At 40.3% G+C, this 15,054-nt stretch overlaps 1 protein-coding gene across 1 annotated transcript in view; it reads right to left on the reverse strand.

The window, feature by feature from the left end:
• LOC120518418 (WD repeat-containing protein 47-like) overlaps window positions 1–15,054 on the reverse strand; it is an 88,088-nt gene that overhangs the window by 27,588 nt on the left and 45,446 nt on the right. The window contains exons 4-7 of the mRNA XM_039741201.1: window positions 13,949–14,030; window positions 11,799–12,601; window positions 9,671–9,812; window positions 1,891–2,048 (exon numbers count right to left, since the gene is read on the reverse strand). Of these exons, the coding sequence (XP_039597135.1) occupies window positions 1,891–2,048; window positions 9,671–9,812; window positions 11,799–12,601; window positions 13,949–14,030 (1,185 nt within the window). The remainder of the gene's footprint in view (window positions 1–1,890; window positions 2,049–9,670; window positions 9,813–11,798; window positions 12,602–13,948; window positions 14,031–15,054) is intronic.

Here is a 15,054-nt window from a genome sequence, read left to right on the forward strand (position 1 = left end):
TTGACTGAGATTCCCTGCGCTTGCAGGAGCAGTGAAGAGCAAACGACAAAAATGGCATCGACATCTGGCAAGTGATCAAAGCGAACGCACAAAGCAAACTACTCCGAGGATGACGTTTTGTATATTATCGCTGAACTGGACTCTGAACTGTTGCAAGTGATCTGGAGATTGAGATCAAAAGTGAAAGTGAGGTACCAGAATCCGTTGATCAATCTCCAGCTAATCGTGGAGCCAAACACAATTTGTGTAGATGAAGACCGCCACTCATAATGACATGAGGGACAAACTAGATTGCGTTGTGGTGTGACTGCAGCTGCTGCTGCCGTCCCCACCGCCATCATGTGAAGACTGTCTGGCAGCCGTCCTGCCACGCATTCCTGCCAGCTGTCATGGCAGTGAGTCAAGTGAGTGTCCTGAGCCACAAGACACTGTGAACTGGTGGCCACAGCACCTAGCAACTGATAGTTTGGGTTGATTTATGTGTGAGACCCTTGCTTTGGGTGCTTTTCAGAAAACTGTGTTTTTTGGAAAAAATATTCAGCAGTCAAAGAGTTAAATGTAGTCAAATGTTATATTTGAATAAAATAGGAGCTTTGAAACTTGAAAGTAAGTTTATGAGAAGGAAACATAGTGGGCATTGGTGACAAAGAAGGCTAACAAGATGTTAGGGTTTATCACATGTGTCACAGTTGTGCACATGGGGGCAGCTTAAAGGCTTAGATAATAGTAATGTCCCACCGTAACAAAAGAAGGCACCTATTCTATTCTCTTCCTCTGTCTTCAGACCAAATGTTTGACAACTTAACACCTCTGATGTCACATCCAGTGTCTGTTTGCTTGGACCCGTCTCTTCCTACCAGGAGACCTTAATTCTGGAAGCTCTGCCATTTTGAAACAGTGTACTCCAGAGACTTGCATCTGCATAACATCTTCTTTTTGTTTTGTTTATATTATATGGGGTTTGCCTCCAGGAGCCCCAAGTCTCCATATTTGTCTGTGTCTTGCTTTATACATGATAAAAGGAGTACAAGCCAATTACGGTTATGATTAAGCAACATAAGGCACTCATGAGGCCCTCATTTCTGCAGTTCTCTGTACAGTTTTGGTCCCCTTATTACAAAATGAAACACAGTAGATAGGTTAGAAAAAATCCAAAGAACGACAAGTAGGTTGGTTCTGGGGATGCGAGGTATGAACTATAAGGAGACTGAAGGAGTTTAACCCAAGAAAATTTAGAGGTGACATAATGGAATTATTTAAAATTTTGAAGGGGATAAGTACAGTGGATTTAGCGGTTACTTTAAAATAGGCTCTTCAAGAACACAAGGAATACAGAAGGAAACAGGTTAAGGTGAAATTTCACACTAGCATTAGAAAGTTTTTCTTTACATAGAGAAACAGAGATAAATAGAATAAATAACCTGGTAGAGTGTAGTACTTTGGGGACCTTCAAAACTCAAGTTGATGTTATTTTGAAGAAAGTAGGTGAAAACCTTTGTCTGAATGGCCTGTTCTTGTCTAAATTGTTCCAATTCTCTAAAGTTTTACAAACACACTAACATTCTGCTCTTCACCTAAATACAGATTTTTCCTTCAGTCCTCAGTATACTTCACATTCTCTTCTATATCAGCAATCAAAGTTATGTCTTCTTACTTCCAGGCTCTAGTTTCTTCCTGGAACAATGGACAGGGCTCATGAACCCTATCTGTAGAGTACAGAGGTCCTCTTTAGCATGCTTTGTTGCACGTTCTATATTTCATACTTTATGTCTTAACTGTTAGTAGCCTGGATGTTACTTAACAATATGGGTTGACCTTTTTTGTACTCTTGTAAGAGTCCTTGCTCAAACTGAATACCGATAAAAAATGTAAAAGAAAAATGCTCCATACCTTGGATTTGAAACTTCAGGATAAGCACAGACACACAGAGATTTAGAATTGGATCCAACAGCATACAGAGTACCACTAGGGTGAAAGGCAACAGCACGAACAACTTGAGTGTCTTCAAGAACATTTATGGTGATAAACTGACTCTTTGGTTTTTCACTCTAAGAAAGCAAATTCAAAGAGATGGCAGTAAGATGCAAGTTTCTCAATCACAATTTGCTCAGTTATGGTAGATTAATTATTGAGACTTGTAGCCGCTTTGCGTAAGGTGAAGTCAGGCACGGGTAAGACGCGTGTCAAAGAAATCTCTCAGTCCAAAAGTTCGTTTTTAAAAATATTTAGTGAAAGTTAAAGGCAAATAATCCATACAAGAATAAAAAGAAAAATAGTTACACACAAAGAATAAAGGCAAAAAAGGGAAAAATGTATCTTCTATAAACTTAGTATTTCTTATGAAGCTTTGGTTACTTCTGTACTTAAAGGTTATTTATTTCTTCTTCTGTATGCTTTAAACATACGGTTCAAAACTTAGATCTTTTAATTTACGAGTTACTTCACACTCAAAAGACCCTTAGGCCGTTGGCACTTAGATATGCGCCAAGCTCACCGTGCATAAGCACGAACGCGAGCATAAAAAGAATTCTTTCAAGGACACGGTTAAAAAACCGTATGCCTCTATACCTTACACAAGGTAAGGCAAAACACTAAAGAACATTGTTTACTCAGAAACTGTTAAGAGATGACAGGAAAATACCAACTCAATTCTATTTACGGGGGTTTTAGGAACCTCCCTTATTTTATGCATTATCATCTAGTAAATATTCATACATTTTATAGAACTAGGAAAATGGCTCTTACAAGACTAATGATTTATTTAAAAATGCATTACAAATGTATATATACAGTTAAAAGTTAGTAGAATTAAAAAGTAAGGGGGCTCCAGACTGGCAAGTAGGTTCCAGGGTTAGTAGGGTAGGAAAGGTACAGCAACTGGGAATGAAACAGTTAAAGTCAATGTCCACATAATGAAAGAACCTGCAATTCAAGTTGAGCAGACACAAAGCCAGTATGTCCAGGGTAGTACAGTAAAAAGTGAGTAACAGTCTAATGGGTGTGTAGTCCAAGATGAACTGGGGATGCTTAGCTTTCCAAGCAGCATGTAGTTATGGGTTCCAGGCAAAAGACCCTCACAGAATTCCTCCTTAAAACCCTCAGGCAGCACACGGTTGAACCATTCGAATGGTGTAGCATTGTGTTTGGGTACACAAAACAAGTCTGGCCAAAACCACTGAGGGATCATGTTCCATTAAATAAATATTAGGTCTTAGGGATGCAAGGACACTTGGGACTGCTAGAAGGAGTCTATGTGACTTTCCAGAAGGCTTGCAGATAATTTCTGGTCCTTTTTGTCCCAACTTGGACACAAGGCTGAGAAAACTTGTTTCCTTCTGATCCAGTCTTTGGCCACATGTTGGACCTCATCTCCTTTTGCTCAGATGTTATTGTCTACCGCCATGTTGTTTTTGACTGTCCTTGTTTCCTCTTTGCAGTTGGTGTCCATCATGTTTCAAACCTCCTGTTGTATTCAAATATAACATTTTTACCTCTTACATTTAATACTATATATTTACTAACATTTAACTTCATCTGCCATAAATAAGCCCAAGTCTGTCTGTAATGATTTGGCTGATTCTACTTTGTACATTAGGGCGGCATGGTGGCACAGTGGATAGCGCTGCTGCCTCGCAGTTAGGAGACCCGTGTGGAGTTTGCATGTTCTCTCCGTATCTGCGTAGGTTTTCTTCGGGTACTCCTGTTTCCTCCCACAGTCCAAAGACATGCCGGTTAGGTGCACTGGCGATTCTAAATTGTCCCTAGTGTGTGCTTGGGGTGTGTGTGTGCTCACCCTACGGTGGTGGGCAGGCACCCTGCCCGGGGTTTGTTTCCTGTCTTGCGCCCTGTGTTGGCTGGGATTAGCTCCAGCAGACCCCCGTGACCCTGTAGTTAGGATATAGAAATTTGCACGAGCTCACCACAATTGGACAGTTGAAGACTGGAAAAATTTTGCCTGGTCTGATGAGTCTTGATTTCTGTTGAGACATTCAAATGGTAGAGTCAGAATTTGGCGTAAACAGAATGAGAACATGGATCCATCATGCCTTGTTACCACTGTGCAGGCTGGTGGTGGTGGTGTAATGGTGTGGGGGATGTTTTCTTGGCACACTTTAGGCCCCTTAGTGCCAATTGGGCATGGTTTAAATGCCACGTGCTACCTGAGCATTGTTTCTGACCATGTCCATCCCTTCATGACCACCATGTACCCATCCTCTGATGGCTGTTTCCAGCAGGATAATGCACCATGTCACAAAGCTCGAATCATTTCAAATTGGTTTCTTGAACATGACAATGAGTTCACTGTACTAAAATGGCCCCCACAGTCACCAGATCTCAACCCAATAGAGCATCTTTGGGATGTGGTGAAATGGGAGCTTCGTGCCCTGGATGTGCATCCCACAAATCTCCATCAACTGCAAGATGCTATCCTATCAATATGGGCCAACATTTCTAAAGAATGCTTTTAGCACCTTTTTGAATCAATACCACGTAGAATTAAGGCAGTTCTGAAGGTGAAAGGGGATCAAACACCATATTAGTATGGTGTTCCTAATAATCCTTTAGGTGAGTGTGTATGTATATATATATATAGCGGGTTGAATAATGGATGGATGGATGATTCTACACTATCAGAGAAACACTTTGGGTATACGCTATTCATCTGTTCTTAACACAATGTTTGATCTCAAGTGCTACACTCGGGCATTTTGTCTCCTTGCAGAGCTCAACATTTGAAATCTTTTCAGGCCAGAATATCCTACAGAACCTTTTCAGATATCAATTTTGGAAGACAATGAGAGATCTTATGTCATTATGAGTTACCCTCCAGCATTGTGCACAGTTCAGCTTAACAGACTTCACATTGCTGTGTTACAGTCGGTCTTATTCTGTATCACTTTTACCTCCAGATAGACTGGAATGTGGCAAAGGCGCTATGATGTTTTTCATGATCCAGAGGATCACGACTAGGAAGATGAGGAAATAACATAGTCTTGTCATTTTGCCCATCTCAACCAGGAACCACTCTGTTTAAATTTTCATAAAACAGCCCTATTACGGCAATCAGTTTTGGAGGAACCCCATATAACTTTAGGGTCTTCTATAGAGTGTTATGATGCAGGCTGTCAAATGCTTTCTGGAAGTCAATGAGAAGTTCATTACAGCAAAGGTCTTTTCTAAATCCTGCTTGTTCTTGTCTCATCTTGGTCTTTATAGCTGTGTCAGTTCTGCTCAGGAGAGCTCAGCAAAATATTTTAGGTGTTGTTAAGAGAAGTGTGACGCCTTGCCAGTTGTAACAAACTTAGAGATACTTGCCTTTCATTGGAAACTTCAAAATCAATCCATTGGTCTAATCCTCAGGGATAATGTTCTTGTCCAAGACGTCAAGAAACATAGTTGAAATGTTAAGATCAGCCTTTAACATCTTGGAATTTATGATATCAATGCTGACAGCTTTACCATACTTTAATGCTTTGATAGCATGCCTAACTTCAGCCTCTGTTGGGGAACTAGTGTTAAAATTTAAGAGGATGTCAGCAGGTGGTGGATTGGCAAGGCCCTCTGGTTCTGGTCGATTAAGTACTTCATGGATGTAGTGTGCCCACAGTGCCACCTCCTCACGACCTGCTCACAATCTGTTTTAAGATTGTGACCAATTCTTCCTTTATTGGGGTAGATAACCAGGTGTCGTTACCAGGAAATTTTGAAGTGATTTTATAAACGAACAAGTTAAACTTTGTCCTTCTCAGCAGCAAGTTCGGGCTCATGTGCTATTTTGTTGCCAAAAGTCCTCTTATCCCACTGGTTCTATTTTTTATCTCTCCTGTCTTTGTCCTTATAGGCTAATTGTAACTGGTTTTCGACCCTTGGTTATTTGGTTCTCAACAACCTGGCTTTCAGACTTTTGTTTTCTTTGATTTTCTGCCATGTTCCAGATAATAACCTTTGTGTACTACTTTTCTTTCTGTAGCCTACACCACTTGTGGTCGTGTCTACAAAGATGTTGTTTATTGACTCCCTCTTAGTGTTGATATTGGGACCTGTGACAATTTCTACTAGTGCACCAACAGTTCTGTTACAAACTCTCTGTCGTCTTAGGAGATTTGGAGATGTTTTTTGCATCTTTTCTTCTACTGTACTTTACGTAGCTTCTGTGTAATAATTGTAGTAATAGGATAATGACCACTGTAGACATCAATGCCATGACAGAGTTACACATCCCGAAAGACCTGATGAGGATGTGGTCATTCTAGTTGATAGTGAGATCACTGGGTCTCTTGCAAGTAAGCTTGTGTATGTTCTTGTATAGAAAGAGGGTACCACCGATCACACGATTGTTATCCACGCTCTTTACCAGCCAATATTATCTGCTCCAACCATGTGTGGCGGACGGCCAGGACCCATGTCCGGCCAGGACGTCCCTTCAACACTGGATCCAGGGGAGTAGCCATGGGATTCACTCTACGTCCCCCGGAACACTTGGTGGCAGCCCACCTGGGTTTCATCGGAAGTATCATGGAACACCAGAGCTCATCCTGATTGGGCTCCGTGGCCACCACGAGGGGGAGCTGCAAGGCTTCCTCAGCCTGTGTGGGTCGGCAACGAAGCCACACCCAGAAGTGCAGTCTAATTTAGGTTAGTTACCACCTGTGGGACTTCCAGGTGCGCTATAAAGGGAGCCTGCAGCCACTACTCAGGGCGCCAGAGTCGGAGGAAGAGGACACAGCTGCCCTGGGAGGAGTGGAGGACAAAAGAGTGGTTTTTGGGTGTTTTTCTTTGGTGGTGTTTTTGGGACTGTGTTGTGCCTGTACGGGGAAGACGTGCCCTACAGGTGAAGAAAAATAAAAGCTCTTTTTGTTTATGTTACACATACCTCTGTTGTCAGTCTGTGTCGGGTCGACGCCTATATAGCGCCTTTATCATACATGGTATTCAAATCATCTATGATCAGCATTTGTCATTGTGCATTATCAAGTGTTGATTCATGGGAAAAAATGGCAAATTTATTCATTTAAATTTAAATCTGCAATGCAATAATGTGTGCAGGAGGTGAGGGGTCTGAGTATGCTCTGAATCCACAGTAATTTGATCCGAAGGAGTAGTCTATGATATAAATAAAGCTAATGTTTTCTGCAACTGTGAATTTCAAGTATTTTATAGGATAGTCACTCTTTGAAATCAGGTGGTGCCCCATCCATGTTAATGAGTCTGAGCTAATAATAAAACTGAAGTGCATAAAATTGGTTTTGAATTAGTATATTGTACTACCATGTATGTAAATGTAACCTCTTTACTTATATAGTCTTTTCACACATCATGAAAATGCTATACAAGGACAAGATTTGTACATTTGCACCATGAGATTTGATGGTTTTGATTAATCAAGACATATGGAAGGTGAATAAATTATGAGAAAGGAAAGTGAAAAAACGAGCACAAAAAGTACCTCAAACTCTTTGAAATATATTTTCTTCATGTTTTAAAAATGAAATTTTATGAATAAGAACATCACAAATTAATGCAACTACAATTAGTTGGATAGGAGTACAAGTAACAAGCTGGTCAAGTTTGCAGATGATACCAAACTGGGTGGATTGGCAAATAATCTGGAATCTGTTGAATCATTACAAAAGGACTTGGGCATATTTGTGACAGATGAAATTTAATGTAAGTAAATGTAAAGTATTACACATAGGAAGTAAAAATATTAGGTTTGAATACACAATGGGCAGTCGGAAAATTGAGAGTACACCTTATGAGAAGGATTTAGGAGTCATAGTGGACTCGATACTATCAATTGCCACACAAAGTTCAGAAGCCACTAAGTAGGCTAACAGAATAACAGGTTATATAGCGCCCTGATATACAAGTGAAAGGAGCGTATGCTCAATCATTACAACACATAGGTGAGTCCTCATCCGGTGTACTGTGTGCAGTTTTGGTCTCCAGGGTACAAAAAGCAGCACTAGAAAAGGTCCAGAGATGAGCGACTAGGCTGATTGAAGGAGGATATGAGGAAAGATTAGGAGAGCTGAGCCTCTTCAATTTAAGCAAAAGAAGATCAAGAGAAGACCTGATTGAAGTGTTTAAATTATCCATTGGATTAAAAATGTTATTTGAAAATGAGTTCATCAAGAACATGGAGACACAGTTGAAAACTTGTTAAGGGTGAGTTTCACACAAACATTAGGAAGTTTTACTTCATATTGAGAACCACAGATACATGGAATAAGCTACCAAGTAGTGTTGTTTCTCCAGAGGTCTAAAAAGTATTAGTATAATATATAGCAGGATCACCATATTGGATTAATAGTTCAGGTTTAGTAATACAAAACAGAAGCCCATCCATTCATTCATCTGTTTTCTGTTTCCACTTTGGGGTCACAGCTTACCATAGGAGGAAAGCAATCACCATCTACATTCCAGTACATCAGACAGATGCACACATTAATGTCTGTTGAATTTAGAGTTCCAATAAATCTAAAAGCATGCCTTTAGATTTTTAGAGAAAATGAGAGTATGGAAAAATATGCGTGCCAAAAATAAATTCAGCATATTAAACGCAATAAAATGCAATGCGTATTCGTATTGTGGACTTCATTTTTCAATGTCATGATTCTATCTATCTATCTATCTATCTATCTATCTATCTATCTATCTATCTATCTATCTATCTATCTATCAAATTTAGGGGTAACTGTATGTTCTGATTTGATTAAGTGTGAAGAATTATATGATACAGTAGTACCTTGAGATAAGAGTGCCCCAACGTACGAGTTTATTGAGATACGAGCTGTCACTAGGTCGATTTTTTGCCTTGAGGTACGATCCAAAATTCGAAATACGAGCCATCAAAGAGCTTGTCGCCACACATTCTGAGGAACTGACGACGGAGGAGTTGACGGAACTACAGATGCGGCAACATACGGAGGTTCTGCAGGAGATCAGTATCGTGGAGGAGGCAGAAGCGGAGGAGGTTACCTCATATAGTGAGATAAAGGAAATGTTTGCAATTTGGGAAAAAGTTTTGAACTTTAAAGAAAAGAAACATCCTGAAAAAGTTACAACTGATCGCACAGCAGCTGTATTTAATGACACTTGCCTAACGCATTTTAGAAACATTCTGAAGTTCCTCTCCTGCATTAGAATTTTATTATTAGATGCTTTTTGGGCTAGAAATATAATAAAAACACAACCATTTAAAATTGTAACGCTTTGGCCTGCTCATAATTTCTCTGACACATAAAATGGTCAAACTGTACACTGTCTCCTTTACCTAAATATGTCAGCCTAATTCCCATACTTATCTTACGCATCCAACCTTAAATAACTTCTGGACGCCACAGTTAGCGCTGCTGCTTCACTGGTCCAGGAGGCCGAGTTGAACCCGAGAATCCTCAGTAGAATCTGAGTATTCTCCAAACGTACATGATGCTCGCTCCCATTTTACAAAGTTACACAGGTTAAGCTGTGAAAATGGTCCTTTATAATTCAGTGTGGGTTTGTTTTACCAGATTTAACACATTAAATTTTCATTTTGTTAAGTGTTACAATTTTCAAATGAAATGAAGTAAAAACAGAATGCAGCACAAAGCTGACTTGAATCCTTTGCCTCAAGCAGTAATGAGTGCCACAAACCCTGTATACAGAACTCTGAAAGTGCAGATACCTGATTGTTCCCTGCATTTCTTAGTCCTCGGCTTGATCCAGGAGGAGAGCCAATGCTAGATGACTTTGAGCCAGAAGATGAACTGAGACTCAAGGATTCATGACTGTTGGTACGTAGTAGTCGCCGGTCGGAACTGCAGTTCCTACAGGAAAGAATAGTGGGCAATGAATTATAGTCATATATACAGTATGCCATTTGTAATATATGTAAAAATAAATATCACAAATTAATGATAACTTATGTCACACGATTCAAAAGATACAGTAAAAGAATAATGAACTGATTCAATGGCCCAACACTAGTACCCAACTTTTAAAAAAGTGAGAAGAAATCCAAAGTTATTACTCTTACATCAGTTTGTGTTCTGATAATACTAAAAAAGTAAAAGGCGACAGATTGGCATTTATTGTCATGCCACTGTTTCTGCCAGTTTGGATACTTGTCAATAGACCTGCACCACCTAAATAGAGCGCCTGTCTTATTCAAGGCTATTGAAGGACTGACAGTGCATTTCAATTTGAGCTTTTGCCTTTTGCAAACTCATCTTTCTAAATTCGCTCAGATTTTAGATTGAATAGGCAGTATATGGGCGGCACGATGGCGCAGTGGGTAGCGCTGCTGCCTCGCAGTTAGGAGACCCAGGTACGCTTCCCTGGTCTTCCTTGTGTGGAGTTTGCATGTTCTCCCCGTGTCTGCGTGGGTTTCCTTTGGGTGCTTAGATTTCCTCCCACAGCCCAAAGATATGCAGGTTAGGTGCATTGGCGATTCTAAATTGTCCTTAGTGTGTGCTTGGTGTCTGGGTGTGTCCTGTGTTAGCTGGGATTGGCTCCAGCAGACCCCCATGACCCTGTAGTTAGGATACAATGTGTTGGATAATGGATGGATGGATATCTCTATATTATACTGTATATTTTGCTGAAAGACATAAATAGACTGAATCCCAACTGGCAGAGATGATGCACCCTTACTCAGCTGGAAGGCCATAATGGAAGGAAGACACAGATGAATGATCATCCTAGGTTTCCTTTTCCATTTGAGAGGTAGGTATAATGGAAACACAGAGGAAGACTGCCATCCTGAGGCCATATGTTCCTCTGGTCTGCAAGTGGCAGTATGTCTCTAGTGTAGCTTCCATTTTCACACATGGGAGCTGTGGTTCCTTTGGGCAGCCTTTTTGGGAGTGTTTAGGTGCCACTGGAGGGCGCTGCTGAGAAGAGACAGGTGAAGGTTCTGCCTAACCCAAAAGTGAAGTCTCAAAAACATCTACTGGACACCTTTCTTTGGCTTGAGGTCAGCTGTTGATCTAACAAGCTTCCTTTGTTTTTTTAGAGAATACTTGGTGCAAAGTGTATGAACAGATCTTGTTCCAGACCTCAAGATTATTTGATGCCTGCAAACAGCTGTGGTTGAAGCTTGGTTGGCAACAAGCAAAGGCAGAACATGTTTGTTGAACACCAATGTTAAAAGAAGCTGTCAAATTAAGGAGGAGTCATCCATTTGGAACTGAATGAGAGTTTGGTGTGGTCAGTAAGAATGATTTTTAAATGGATTTAGCCATGTCTAGAAAAATATTTTTCAGGCTCTCTAGTGGAGAGATACTGACCTTAAATGGGAATATTGCTGAAAGGTGAAATAAGTACTTTCATGAGATCCAACTGAAGTAATCCATACTTTCACTGCCAATGGAAGTGTTCTGTTCTTACCTTCCATGAAACACTGAAGAGGTGCATTAATCACTATCATTAATAAACTATCAAAAATAATCAGAACTTTCAACATTGCTAATCAACATCTCATCTGCTACTGCAGGCTTTCTAGCAATTGAGGTCCTTAACCATCAAAACAACTGAGGCCACAAAATCCATATGCAAGCCACCTAGATGTTTCCAATAACATTTGTTAAGTAATACATACCTAAGAAGCTCTGGATTTATGCAGTAATTGTGCATGCAGATTTGTAACATACAACTCCTAGGGATGATCACTATGAGCCGTTTCAATGGTCTGCTACTTGTATGTTTGCCACTGAAATATTACCATTTCACCATAAAGCCTGGGTTTTACATTGAACAGCTGATCGATGACAGCCAGTATATTATATAAAAAAATCTAAAATACTTTCACAAACCTCTGTAAGGAGTCTTCACCAACATTCTGAGAGTCTATATTCTCCATCAAGAAACCTCTAGTCAGACTTTGAGATACAGGGTACTTCAGGTTTGCAAAGGACTGTGTCTTTTCAAATAACTTTCCATGTTGGTCCATGGTGCCTTTGTCATGAAGAGATAACCCAAAAGAAAGGCCATCCAGATTAGGATTCAGAGAGCGGGACACATAAGCATCAGCAGACAGGGGTCGTCTCAACCGTGGTGATGGGTAGGGAGAATATCTCTTCACAAAGGAAGACGACTGTTCTGCATTTGCAGCATTTGTGGGCTTCACCAGCTTGTCCACATGAATGTCAAGCACCTTTTGCTCAAATGCATAGCAAAACACAGCAGTTGGCAAGCTCTGCAGCCAGGACATCAAACTTAAATCCATATCATCTGTGCCATTCCCACAAAGTATGTCAGTATCCATCAATATGTCACACTTTGTAATGTCTTCTCCTGATGCTTTGCTCTGACAAAACTCAACACAACATTCATAAAGCATCCCTTTAATAATCAGCTCGAACAGACGGTTGTTGCTTGCCTTGAAACCAGCTCTGCTCAGCTTTCCATCAGCTGGTATGAACTTTGAGACCATAGCATAGGCCTCTTCGAAGCAGAGCACTCTTGCTGTGCTGGGATTCCAGTTCTTGTACTCAGCATGGCTGGTCAGATGAGGCAAAGTCAGTAGCAAGCAGAGTCTCCTATAGTCCTCTTTAGAAGGGCAGTGCTTCTCCAGGGCATGAAGGCACTTGACAGCTCCTTGCATTTTATACTCAAGCTATAAAAAACAAAAGAAATCTAATTTGAAAACAAAAATAAGTCCTTTGTATTTGAATAGAATTCAATAGGGGAAGGCTCAAAATACAAATACCAAACATGAAAGATGTAAAGTAAATACTCTCTGTGCCTCTGCATATGGGCATTTACCTCCAAAAGATAGTGACCTCCAAAAGATAGTGACATAGAGATCATTACATATTTGTACATTCTTGGCTTTCTGTATCTGGTTAAAGTTACGGGTATTTGTTTTATTGTTGTCTTTGTTCAATTTAAATTGTTATTTTCATGTTGCTCGCCAACCCGCAAGCCTGTGCTATGCGCCAGCCACTTCATGTCTCTGCCGGTTGTGTATGTGAATTTCACTTTCACCAAACAACAAATCTTTTAATTCTCGCAGATACGCCTCTTCACTGGGACGAAACATTACTTTTCCCTGATGGCAACACGAATTAGATGATCTACAAGTCTCTGACTCCGAACAATATATTCAATCTCTTTTCGCTGTTCTTTTATTTCACCGAGTAATAATTTCTGTTTGTTTGCGCTAACACAATCTTTACTATCATTTTTTGGGACTCTCAAATTTTCGTACTTCAATTATCTCTAGCCTGCTCTGCATGTGTATCGCAGCAACATTTTTGAATCCTTTACGATGTTCTACTTTGTCATCTACTCTATGTCTTTTATTTCATGGCATGGTTACATTTCTTGGCACAAAGTCTTGTCTTGCGGGATGTGAAAGTATCTGAAAAAGCCATGTCTAGTCCTAGGATCTTTTTATTACAATAGAGAGATATATTATTTTGTTGATTTAATATGTGTAAAGGTTTATATTTACTTATTATTTTTAACTTTTTGCCTTTATTATTTCACAATGGTTGGATAGTTTAATGCAATTTTGAATGCTTACTTTTTAGTTTTGATTGCTCAAAAACTTTTTCTGTTGTAATGCATAATGACTATTCTGTAAAAGCTGTTCCCATTGATCTGTGAGCTTTTATTGTCAACTAGCAGGTGTTTAATGACTTTTTACTTTATTTCATGCATACATTCTCCCAAATGTTAGCACAAAGTAGCTGTTAACATGCAATGCTAGTAAACTGTAGGTGAGTACCCAGAAGTATTTATGGGCTGCTAATGCACACACAAGTCTGCAATGTTCAGTTAAAGAAAATGTGAAATAAAAAAAAAAACAATTCTAAAACACAAACAAAACAATACGTTTGTGATGTGTACTGCAAAAAGAGAGTATGCTCAAATAAGGAGAAAGAAACCTTGTGAATTAGGAAAAATGCAACAGTAATTCTGGGATTCCAAACATGACAGATCTGAAAGAGACACTCACGTGTTGTCGTTCATCATCTGCAGATATGACGTTAACACAGAGAGCTTCAAGAAACCTTTGTTTCAGGATTATGTATTTGAACCTAAAATCAAACAAACAGCATTTATATATGTATCACATGATGATCTCAGGAACTTAATGTTACAATGAAAAAATTGTATTTTTAATGAGAAAGTATATATATACAGTATATTGTGGGGGTACAGTCTGGACACAGACAGGTAGACATCATTTCAAGTCACCACACACGCTTTATTTACAATATTTACACACAAGTGAAACACACACAACCCACTTTCATCCCAAAGTCCAGGCCTTTCAAACAATGCCTTTCTCCTCTGGTCCACCCAACTCCAGCCATCGAATGGAGACAGGTGGCCCCTTTTATATTCACCCGGATGTACTCCAGGTGTCTTCCGATGAGCTTCCGCCGTCCCTTCCTGGTGTGGCGGAAGTACTGGCTGCGCACCCGGAAGCACTCCGGGTGTCCCTGGTCGTCTTCCCTACCGCACTTCCGGGTGTGGCTGAAGTGCTGAGGGCCAGGGCTCTTCAGGCATCCGGGCGCGGTAAGCATGGGCCCCTGTAGGGCTGAGCTTCCAAGCTCTGTTCCCGTGGTCCCCATACCAACTAGGGCGGCTGCCCTCTCGTGGTCCAGAGGAGGCGTAGTCCGTCTTCCGGTCCTTCTGGGCGTCCCAGCCGGGTACCACCCCCAGCCGCTTACCTCACTATATATATATATATATATATATATATATATATATATATATATATATATATATATATATATATATATAGATATATATATATATATATATATAGATATATGTATATATATATAGATAGTAAGAATTGCGCTGTATAACGCCCGACCCGACACAGATTCTCTTCCCCTGTGGGTGCACATCTTCTTCCCCATGTCCCAAAGGCAATACACAGTCCCAAATAAAGCACACCAAGTATCACAAAGCACTCTTCTCTCTCTCTCTGGCACCACCACTCCTCCCAGGCAACTTTGTCCTCCTCCACCCGACTCTGGCCACTGAGTGGTGGTCGCTGGCTCATTTTATTGGGTACCCGGAGGTGCTCCAGGTAGTTGATTGCCGACA

The sequence above is a fragment of the Polypterus senegalus genome, chromosome 18, assembly GCF_016835505.1.
Source record: "Polypterus senegalus isolate Bchr_013 chromosome 18, ASM1683550v1, whole genome shotgun sequence".
In the NCBI taxonomy this organism is placed as follows: Eukaryota; Metazoa; Chordata; class Cladistia; order Polypteriformes; family Polypteridae; genus Polypterus; species Polypterus senegalus.